General features: G+C 33.1%; 1 protein-coding gene across 1 annotated transcript in view; it reads right to left on the bottom strand.

Moving 5' to 3' along the window:
• Sycp2 (synaptonemal complex protein 2) overlaps positions 1 to 11,913 on the bottom strand; it is a 101,769-nt gene that overhangs the window by 36,851 nt on the left and 53,005 nt on the right. The window contains exons 20-25 of the mRNA XM_004644207.2: positions 11,569 to 11,723; positions 9,493 to 9,562; positions 9,122 to 9,179; positions 7,954 to 8,087; positions 7,397 to 7,812; positions 722 to 849 (exon numbers count right to left, since the gene is read on the bottom strand). Of these exons, the coding sequence (XP_004644264.1) occupies positions 722 to 849; positions 7,397 to 7,812; positions 7,954 to 8,087; positions 9,122 to 9,179; positions 9,493 to 9,562; positions 11,569 to 11,723 (961 nt within the window). The remainder of the gene's footprint in view (positions 1 to 721; positions 850 to 7,396; positions 7,813 to 7,953; positions 8,088 to 9,121; positions 9,180 to 9,492; positions 9,563 to 11,568; positions 11,724 to 11,913) is intronic.

Here is an 11,913-nt window from a genome sequence, read left to right as displayed (position 1 = left end):
TGAAATTCAGGTGCAGATCTACAAATTTGGATTTATCCTGCTGTGCCTGGCTTGGGTCTGGCTGCTGTGCTCAGCTCCTTCCTGCTGCTACCCTTGGGAGTGATCCTGTTGTGCCCCTCTGGCAAGATGTTCTCCTCCTGGACTAGCTGGGTGGCTTTGCCCCCTACTCTCTTTGCAGTGACTGCAGCTGAAAGGTTTCACCCCAGGCTTGTATGTAAGGCCTGAGTTGAGTCTGGAGGGGATAAGGTGGAGTAGGCGGAAGAGGAAGCTCTCCCACATACTCATCGAGCCTGGGTTAGGACTCGATCTGGGGGTCCCCAGAATGTGGCAGAAATTCTCACTGGGCAGGAGGGGTGGGGGGTGTTGTAGAGTGGGGGGGGGCCCCAAGGGGGTAGAAAAGGGTCTCAACCACGCTGCACCTGGGCTGGGACCAGCAGGTCCTACCGGCACAGGGTAGATGGAAGCTTTCCCACACACTCACCAGGCCTGGGCTAGGACTGGATCTGTTTCTCATTCTTTATAAAATCTTACTAGGATGATATATTTTAAACTTATTTCCTTTTCTACATAAATAGTTACTATTCATAAAAGTAATAAATGACTACGGGGTTTTACTGGAAAATTACATTATGTGAATGTACACTTAAAACTTACTTTTTAATATTGTGGAAAACAATTTAGTTGCATTTGTCAAAAAATAATCTAAAATTTATGAACATACCTGTCAGTCAAAGACTCTTTCAATTTTCTTGTGGGATTTATGTCATCTTTTGGGTTGTATCTCTTATTAATTTGGTTTATCAAGGATTCTGCTGCATTAGTAAACCCTTTCTCCTTTGACTTTTCTTTCTGAAACAATTTAGAAGTTACGTTAAAATTCCACCAGTTATCTTTCAAAGAAAAAAATAAACATGCAAAAGTATTTCCAATTATACAAGTTCCAGATAGGAAGCGAAAAAGGAAAAAGAAATAAGTATGCAATAGGTGTACACCTGTTTCCCATGATGAATACACCTATTATGTACTACAAACACACAGTAATTATAAAAGCTAAGAAAAAATGAAATTTTTTAAAAAGATAGAAATTAATGAGTTTACATGCTGCAAAGCAGTACTCTAGATAGGCCTTTAACATATAGAATGTTCGAGAATAGGCTGTAGAATTTTTTTAAAGTTACTAGTCACATAAATAAAAACAACAGCTAGTTTTTTTGAAAATACCAATTAAACTGATAAACTTCTAGCAAGGTTAACTAAGAAAATCAGAGAAATTATTTGTATCAATAATGAAAGACTGTGTGTACTTCAAAAGGACAGTAAAGGAATACTGTGAATTCCATGCCCACAAATTTAGTAACCTGGACTCAATGTATTATTTTTTTAAAGATAAAATTTTCCAAAACTCATGCAAGGAAAGACTGATCATCTAAATATGCCTCTATGGACTAAAGAAATTTAATCAATAACCTTCAAAAACAAAATGCACTATGCACAAGTGGTTTACCTGTGAATTGAATCAATTAGAAAGAAATTATATCAATTCTCTATTCTTCTAGAAGACAGAAATTGAGGAAATACCTAACTTGTCCTATGAAGTCATTATACTAGTGCCAAAACTAAAGACATTTTAAAAAAGGAAAAGTACAGGCTGGTATCTCATAGACACAGATGTAAAAATTCTCAAAAATATTAACAAATCTAATCCAATATCATATAAAACAAAGTATTCACGATGTGGCATTTATTCCTGATAGACAAGGCTGATTCACCATTTGAAAAATCAATATAATTCACATCTAGAGGATAAAGGATAAAAAGGCAATCAGTAGAAGATGAACAAAAAGTGTTTGACAAAATCCAATGTCCTGGTTTACTAAAGAACATTTTGTAAACCAGAAATATGGGAGTACTTCTTCAGCTTGATAAAGAACAGCTTAAAAAATTACAGCTAGCATCACACTTAACAGTGAGACAGACTGGGCGTGGTGGTGCACACCTTTAATCCCAGCTCTTGGGAGGCTGTTAACAGGTGGATCACTACAAGTACAATCTAGTAGTGAGACCCTGAACACTCTGTAAACCCTTTCCTAAAATACAAAAAAAAAAAGAGAGAGAGAGAAAGTAGGTCCTTCCTTGCTAAGATCAGAAATAAAGCAATCACTTCTCCAATATTCTACTAAAAATACTAGTTAATGCATAACACAAGGAAATGAAAAGTATAGTTTGTGAAGGAAGACAGAAAACTGTCTTTGTTCATGGATGCCTCATGGTCTAAGTAGAAAATTACGATTAACAGCAGCAACAAATTATTAGCTTTAACAATTACATCATCGCTATAAGGCACATTAATACAGAAAAGCAATATCTTTCTATGAAGCCAGTAACAAAATTGAAAGAATACGTTTACATTAACACTCCTAAAAATTAAATGCTTGAGTATAAATCTAACAAAATATGCAGATGAGAAAAACAATACAATTCTGGTTAAATAAATCAATGGGGACCTAAATAAATGGAGAGATATTCCACATACATGTAATCAGAAATTCAATGTTGTCAAGATGTAAGTTTTTCCTAATGATCTACAGATTTAAATTAATCTGAAAACCATTTTATGATTATCAATAAACTGATTCCCACAGTGGTGCATGCCTTTAATCCCAGTGCTTGGGAGGCTGAAAACAGGAGTCTGATCTATGTAGTGAGACCCTGTAGACCCTGTCCTAAATACATAACAAAAAAATATAACAAATTGATCTAAAGTTTATATGGAAAAATAAAACCTCAAAACAGAATGCTAAAGAACAAAAGTTAGACAACTGATTTTACCTGACTTCAAGACTTACTAGAACATTTATAGTAATCAATCATGACATTATAGGCACCAAAGAAAATGAATCAAAGGAAAACAGCCCATAAATAGATCTCCACAAATATAGTAAACTGATCTTTGACACCAAAAGAAAGTCAATTTTTATGGCTTATATCTAGATTTCCTCCCAAAGCCTCGCAATGGGAGTAGTGTTTTTCAGAGGTGGCTGAATCTAGAATGTGTGATGCTGGGATTAAGAGTGTATAATCAGCTCACTGACTGATTGGTATGGCCCTAGGCTTCCCAATAGCCTAGATAGAGACTAAAAGGGACAGAAAATGCTGTTAAAGTCCCTTGTTGCTTTCGCTGTCTTCTGCCACCATGTACTGTTGGCCCTATGACACTCTGCCTTGCAGCCAGCCAATTATGGACTAAAATCTCTACTAACTTTGAGCTAAGTAAGATTTTCTCCCTTCAACTTTTTGTATGAGGTATTTTGTCTCAGCAATGAGAAAAGACATCAACTTAAGAGAAAAAAGGTCTTTTTAATACATAGTGCTGGAGCAATTGGCCATCTACATAGCAAAAAAGAATTATTTTTCAGACTTTTACATTTTCATAAAATTTTTTATAAAAATGAACTAAAAATGAATCACAGATCTAAATGTAAATTATTAAAAATAAAATTCCTAGAAGATGACATACAAGAAAATCCAAGTAAGCTGTATTTGGACAGTGCCTCTTTATACTCATTAAAAGCACAAGCAGGGCAGACCAAATAGCTCAGCAGATTAAAGCACCTGCAAGCACCGCCCCCATGGCACGCTGAGATGGCAATTGAGACTGGGCATGGTGGCACACATCTGTAATCCCAGCTCTTGGGAAGCTGTAATTAGGTGGATCACTATGAGTTCAATCTAGTAAGTGAAACCTTGAACACCCTGTAGACCCTTTCCTAAAAGATACAAAAAATAAACTAAAATAAATGCACAAGTCATAAAAAAATTTCAAAAGTAGGACTTTATTAAAATTAGAAGTTTCTGTTCTGTGTAAAGGACAATGTTTAGAGAGTGAAACAAAATACAGACCAGGAAAAATATACTAATCATTTATCTGATAAAGGACTTGTATTCAAGATACATAGAAAATTCTTAAAACTCAGTAATAAAACAAGAAAAATTTTAAACAGGCAAAAGATCTTAATAGACAACTTGTTAACAAATCAAATAATACAGATCAAATGACAAAAATATAAAAAGATATTCAATATCATATGACATTCAATATCATATGTCAAAATAAAAAACCACACAATAATCAGAATGCCTAAAATCTATAACAATGGAAACACTAACTGCTGGCAAGAATATTGATCAATAACTCTCATTCATCGCTGCTAAAATACAAAACTGTACAGTTGTGTTAGATGATAGCAGTTTTGGGTTCATTTTACAAAACTAAATACTATATAATTTTATCATATGATCTAGTGATAATATTCTGGATATCTTTCCTAAGTAGCCAAAATGCCCTTAAGTAGATGAAAATGAATTTTAATAAATTCACAATAAAATATTACTCAGCAGTAAAAAGAAATATGCAATCAAGCAGTAAAAAGAAATATGGAGAATCTTTCAGCCTATCTGCTAAGTATAAAAAGGCAATCTGAACAGACTACAAACTATGTAATTCTAACCAAGTGGTATTCATGAAACTATGAAGATAGTAAAAAATAATAAGCAGTGGTTGCCAGTATATTGGGGGGAGTAATTAATATTTGGAACAGAAGGGAATTTTAGAGTAGTACAGAGATTGCATATAATACTGTAGTTTGGGTCTATGTTACCATGTGTTTGTCAAAGCACAAAGCACATAAAATAGTAATAATGAACTCTAGACTGTGGGCTTTCGTTAATAACCATGTTTCAGTAACGACATCAATTCTAATATATGTGTCAAAGTAAAGCAAGATATTAAAAGGAAAAATGAATAAGAAAATAGATGAGAAGCCTCTACTTATCCTATAAAGTTAAAATAGTTCTAAAACAGTATTAACTTTTTATAAAAAATGCAAAGACTACAAAGCATTTTACTATTGGTATAATTTTAGATAACTTAATTTTTAAAATGCTAATAATACATTTAAAGATAGGAGGTCTCCTGATTTTACATATATTTTTCTGGGTACCAGGCATATGAATTTTTAAAATAATTATAAAATGAATGAAATAACCTGCTACTTTAGCCATTTTAGAGGTCTTATGTTACTACAAATAATAGATATTGAGTTATCACTTACTAATCCTTCCTGAGATTATTAGACATGAAAAATGGTTTACTTGGCTTGATTTTAAATGTATATGGATTCTGAATTTCCAGTAAAATGATAGCCAGCTTGGGAAGCCTCAACTACAAAATAACAGAGGTTCTATTGCCCTGTGTTGATATGGCAAGAAGATGATGTTCAGGAAATGACTACAGTACTTTAGAGAAGAGTGATCTATGGGATTGACAGGAAACATTGTATAATGATACAAGGTGTCATCAGGTGAGGAAATGAAGAGACTTAGGAAAACAAGAAGATGATTTATAAAGCAATCAAAAGCACAGCTTAGAAGAAATAATCAATGAGGTTTTTGTGTTTCCAAGAGGAGAGAAAACAAAAGAAAGATTATCTTAGTAAAATTCTGTGTAATGATTCTAACCCTACTACTCCACTAAAAGAACGTTTAAAATTTAAGGACATGGGCTGGCCAGATAGTTCAATGAATTAAAGTACCTGCTTAGGCAAACAAAAGGGGCCAGAGGTTCAATCCCCAGCCTGCTGTGCTGGCCCCACCCCTGGGGCACGCTGAGACAGTGACTGAAACTGGGTGTGGTGGTGCGGCCCTGTAATCCAGTGCTTGAGAGGCTGAAAACTGGAGTATCACTGAGTCTGATCTATGTAGTGAGACTCTATAGATCCTGTACTAAAATACAGAAAAATTTAAGACAGATCTGTGTTGGACCAGGAGATCCTTACATTTCCTGGGACTGAGGAAACAAAATGTCAGTGTGAGCTTAAAAAGAATAGAACAGCATATAATGAGTGAAGAAAAACAGAATCCAAAAGTATATGACTATAAAAGAAAATAGAGTAGCCATAAAAGTGAGACGTAGGTTAAAAAAATTTTAAAAGATTGTCATCATCAATGAAATCTAATTATATGCAATAATTGTGAATTAGCTATTAGAAATCACTTGGACATTCAGGTACCCCAAGATATGATGGACATTAACATTGATTTTAGAAATTTGGTATGCAGGAATGGCATTTCACAAAATGAATAAATATAAAACGTTGATTATTTTAGGAAGAGCAAAAACATAGACTAAATTTTGGGCAAGAGAAGTGTATTCTCATTACAATTTTTCCTTGGAGCTGTTGGGAGACTTTTTCTTTATATATAGATGGCAAAAAGATAGCTTTTATAAAAACTAAAATGGCACTATGTGTAACTATGATGAATAGTAGTTAAAACTGTATTGGTGAGCTTAGACAATCAAACTGAAGAAGAAAGTTCGGTCTCCAATAAGGAGGAACAATAGTAACAAAAATTAGTTCTTTTCCTAATCCATTAGCATAATTTCTTATAAAACCTTGTCATGATTTACTGCATCCCTCAAGAAATTTTTGATATGTTATATGTAAAGATGTGCTAGGACATTCAAGAAAACAAAAGTTGAATAAAAAGTCTTAGTTTTCTTGAATGTCCTAGCACAGCTTTACATATAACATGTCAAATGACAATGGAATACCCATCTCTGACAAAACTAAACAAAAAAAGGAGATACAAATGAAGGACCATTTTGCATCTGTATATACAAAATAGGATAGATATACAGCTACTTTCTCTTAATTAAATGAGAAGAAAGATTTGTACTAATAGTGTTTGGACAGGATACAATGTCTGCATCTTGTACTATGAATAGCCACTACAAAGACAACAATATGTAATGTATTAATTATTGAAACTCTCCTACTAATCGGTTTTGAAACTGTCTCATTGCTATTTGTTTCTCAATAAAATAACATCCTTTTTTTTTTTTTTTGGCAGTACCAGGGATTGAACTCAGGACATTGCACTTGCCAGGCAAGCCCTTATTCAACTGAGCTATCTCCCCGGCTCCTTTCTCAATAAAATAAAAAAAAAAAAATAGTCTTTCCCCATTAAAGGATTACAATCAGAGGTAAAACACATAAAAACAACCATTTATACAAAAGGTAGGTAAGAATTTTGAGAAATAGTTCAATATGCATGTACAAAAGAAAAACAATGGAAGGACCACCACCACATCATAACAACAGCTGAATTCACTTATACAGATTTACATGCCTGACATAGGCCAAGTACCATCAGGGCTAGGATTGCAGAGGATTTAAAAAGACAATTTTAAGGAAGAACTCATTTTCAGCATCAGACACTGAATTTTAAAGAATAAGGCATGAAACATGCCAAACCTGCAGTAATCAATCACCTTCTTGCACTTTGTTATCTAGTAGGCATCTCATAAATAGGAAAAAATAAAACACTGAAAGCTCACCATTTTTTGTTTGAAATCTGAAGAATCCAGTTCAGAAGTCACTTCTCTCTCTGATTTTCTGTAACTTCTCACATTTTTTCTAGAAGGACTTTTATCATAAATAACAGCATTCATATCTTTTGACAATATGTATTTCTTCCTATAGATCAGAGATTCTTCAACTGTCTTATTTAGGAGAACTGACTTAAAAGTAGTTTCAGATTGCATATGCCAATCACTCTGTTTAATATTTTCAGTATTTTTCTGCACTGAATATTTAGGATGATTTTGTTGTTGATTGTTTCTTTTGAAAACTGCTTTATCTATTTTGTTATCTATTTCTTTCTTATATTTTCCTTTTCCTGTTTCTTCAGAATCATGATCTGATATTGAAGAGGATGACTTTTGTTTAGTATGCTTTTCATTGATGCCAGTACCTAGAAGAATGAAAAATTAACTCTCATGAGTGAATAACTGTATAATATCTAAAACTGGAAAAAACTAAAAATGTTTGTTAAGACACTAAAGAAAATTATTTCCCTTAAATACTATTTCATACAGGCAAAAATATGCTGCACCTTGATTAAATGTGTCTTCTGATGAAGTACTGGTTCTTTGGTTATTACACAGCTTAATAGTTGACACAGGCGTCCAACAAGCCCATTTGGATTGCGTTTTATTTTTACAGTTATTGTCTAAAACATGAGGAAATCTAGAAAATAAATTCATTTTATTGAATTTTATTATAAGGCATATTTTATAATATAAGGTATTTTATAGTACCTTATAATAGTTTATGATCCATTTAGTCAATGTTTATTGAAAAAAAAACTGTGAACAGGAAACTATGGCAGTAGTATCTTCATTGAGTAATGACTAAAATTACAATCCATAATATGACTGACCAGGTTAAAAATATTAGAAATATGTACATTATGGTCACTATGTTCACGTATATTGTTGGGAAGGACTCACAGGTGCCAGCCACAAACAAAGACACATGGACACTCAATGCAAGCAAAGCGAGGGCTAGAGCAAAATGGCTGCCACCCTGCCTTTGATCTTTATTTTTATACATCTTGAGTCTCAGCCTTCGGGTTACTTTAGGTGAACATAATATCCCATCGAATGTGTGCAAGATTAATGTTTAGGCTATACTATATGTGAGAACGTGTTAGGCATCTGGGAGCAAGGACACAAACACAGAGTGTCCTCGAGGAGTCCTAAGTGTTCTTGGTTACTCGCACAGCTGTTGCTGCCCTGTTTTCTTTTTCTTGGACTCACATGCCCTGCACGTTATTTAGCAGGTTTCTAGATTAACTCTTTCTTATCCCAACAATATATCTATTTCTTACATATTTTATACATTACACTGTGAATTTAAAGTTTTCACAATGGGAACCAAGGAGATGGCTCACTGGAATAAGCGCTTCCCTGGCAAGTGCAAGGGCCTGAGTTCAATCCCTGGTTCCACCAAAAAAAATAATAATGATAATAAAGTTTTCACAATAATACTTTTGTTTTTCTAATTTCATTCATTTAGTCTCTCAATTAGGAAAGACCTGGTGATAATGAAAAAAACTATGTTATTCTTCGTATGATATCACAAAAATACATCAGTGGTGGTTAATACTATAATACTACATTCAAAGCTGTCATATTCATCTGAAAGTAATATATGAATATAAATAATGTATATTATATATAAATAATACATGAATAATATAAGTATTTTCTCATACTTACACACATTTATCTATTTCTCCATCTGCTTGTGTATCAGGACTAAAATCCTGGAGTTTATCTAAATAAAACAACAATCATTGTATTTTCATTTTTTATGCAGTTGACAGAGTACTAATGGAGATTAACACAGAATTCTATACAAGTTCACATATTGGGATGAAGAAATTGATTGATCCTGCCCCTTCAGACCCAAATTAGAAAGATTATACTGTGTTTCTTTATAAACTGAAAAGTTCCCTGCACAAAGCCAAACATGGTCATTATAAAATGTTTGCTTTCAAATCGGTGAAAGCTCATGTGGCTGACAGGAAATATACAGAGAAGTATTATATATGAACATTTTAAAGTGACTAAACACAAAATTTACTTACTTAAGTTTTGGGTTCGGAATTTATCATTCTTATTTTGTGTCTTTTTTACAACTTTAGCAGTTTTCATATGCTATAAAAATATAGGAAACATGCTAATGAGTTTTAATTAAGGCACCGCATGAAAATAACTTTTATTATAGTTTTTAATGTTTGGAAAATTAAGTTTTCCTTGGTATGAAAATTGGGTGGTATTTATTTCACAAAAATTATACCCTTTTTAAGAGTACTGCCTATCCCAAAACACACAAAATAACTTTCACTCAAGAGGAAAGAGATCCTTAAAATTTTCAATCACATGCATAGCTAGATCAAAAATTCAATTTTAATCTCTTACTAAACATTTCTAAAACTTCCATGGAACATCTCTTGTTGCTCTGACAGCCTGCATTTCTGTCTTTATAGTGCACAGAAGAGTTGGAAATTATGAGGAATTGTTTTTAAATGTTTGGTTACTGCCCAAGTAACTTCTTGAGTACAGCAAGTTTCTCTCTTTTCACAGCCAAATTGACACAATGCATATCAAATAAAAATCTGCTATCACTATCAGAATATATTGGCTGGCATAAAATACCTCATCTTCTCTTTCCTACTTAATCTAATTAATTGTTCTTTGGGTCTCAGTGGTTCAATGGCTCTTTTTCTTAATCTAATTCAAAATGTGCTTTTTGCTGTGACAATGACAAAATGCTTGTATGAACAAGAGGCATAGTACTAGCTGAGATGCTTATCATGTTACAATATATAGTCATGCTACACAACTAAAAATAGTGCCTTCACTAAGAAACACTTATTTAGAAACAAAAGCAGTACCCTATTTTTCTACTACCTTCAATTCTTCAACCTCATCATTCTTCCACATACCCATTTTAAATTTTTAAATTAACACTGAGAAACAAATAGCAATGAGACAGTTTCAAAATATGTTAGTAGGACAGTTACAATAATTAATACAGTGCATGTTGTTGTCTTCGTAGGCCAAAAGCATTTGCTTTTTGTGCCTCTACACCCCTAACTATACCTTGAGAAAACTGCACATACTTTCAAATTAACATAATAAAATTCAGTCCTAAATTTAAATAAAGCTCTCAACATCGTCTAAAATTTATAGTCTTATATTCCCCTTTCCTTCTACCTGTTACAATTCTTTATATGTTCCTGAGAAGTTCATCACCTTCACCATCTTTCTTATCCCTATTCTCTTCTGTCCCTTAAATTACTTAGAATGAGTATCTTTCTCAAGATCCATTTTATTAGCCTTTATGGATCCTTCAAAATTAATTCACCCTCCATATCTTGCTAAAAGTCCTCTTTCTTGATCCTCATTTTTCCCCTCAGCTATAAGGTTAGGCACCTGGCTCTTCACTAGGCTCTTATGTATGCTATATGCACACCTAAGAATGTATACACAATGGTATACTTATCTTACTGCCTAATCCTATATTAGATTTTAAGATACTTAAAGTGCATTTAGATTATGCAATTCTGTGTCTCCCAGAGTGTTTCTCACAGGAGATACTTAACTGTGCAATTAAACAATAATGGTAGGTCTATCCTCCTAAATGCTGAAATTGGCATTTTAAAGATAAAAGTTGAGAAATTTTATTGTAATTATAGTATACAAGTCATATGTCAGCAACACCCTATTCTCAAGGACAATAAATAATTTCCAGAAAAAGAATATTTAGTTTTATAAACTGCTTACAAAAAAGCTTAATGTCTTTATTAGTATAATAAATGTGTTTTTTTTTTGTTACTGATTGAATTCAGAACCTTGTACTTGCTAGGCAGGCACTTATGCTTCTGAGCTATCTCCCCATCCATAGTATAGTAACCTAAAAACTATTTTTTATAACTAAGTTTATTGGTACAATTTATATATGCTTAATTATCACATTCATCATAAAAAATCTGTTCCCGTACATGATATATCTTAGCTTCTTTTCCCCATTTTCCCTCCCTTCTTTTTAACCCTGAAGGGTAAAAGAAGAAAAAGAAAAAAGAAAAGAAAATGAAAAAGTTTTGTAAATAAGGAGGGGAAAACAAATTATTATTAAGATACTTTCAAAAAATAGGTACCTTGTCTGTATTAGCTCTTCTACTTGTTTCTTCTGATGGTCTAGATTTATTTGATACAGTGTTATCAACTTCATTTTCTGATGTTTTAGAGATACCAGCTTTTTGCGAGGAACTTGTAATTTGTAGGGGAGGCTTAGTTTTTCTTCGTGGTGTGGCTAAAAAGATACAGGATGACTGGATTTTTATTTTCTATTACTGAGATACATTTTCAGATGATGAAAGTAAGACAGATTCTAGAACAGGTCTATGATTTTCGCTTAGATGAAAATTATGGGGCTGGGGAGATGGCTCAGTGGCATAAGTGTTTCCCTGGCAAGCACAAGGACTTGAGTTCAATCCCTGGTT

This window comes from Octodon degus, unplaced genomic scaffold, assembly GCF_000260255.1.
Source record: "Octodon degus isolate 3935 unplaced genomic scaffold, OctDeg1.0 scaffold00194, whole genome shotgun sequence".
In the NCBI taxonomy this organism is placed as follows: Eukaryota; Metazoa; Chordata; class Mammalia; order Rodentia; family Octodontidae; genus Octodon; species Octodon degus.
Note: the sequence above shows the minus strand (reverse complement) of the source record. Positions and strands in the feature narration are given on the sequence as shown.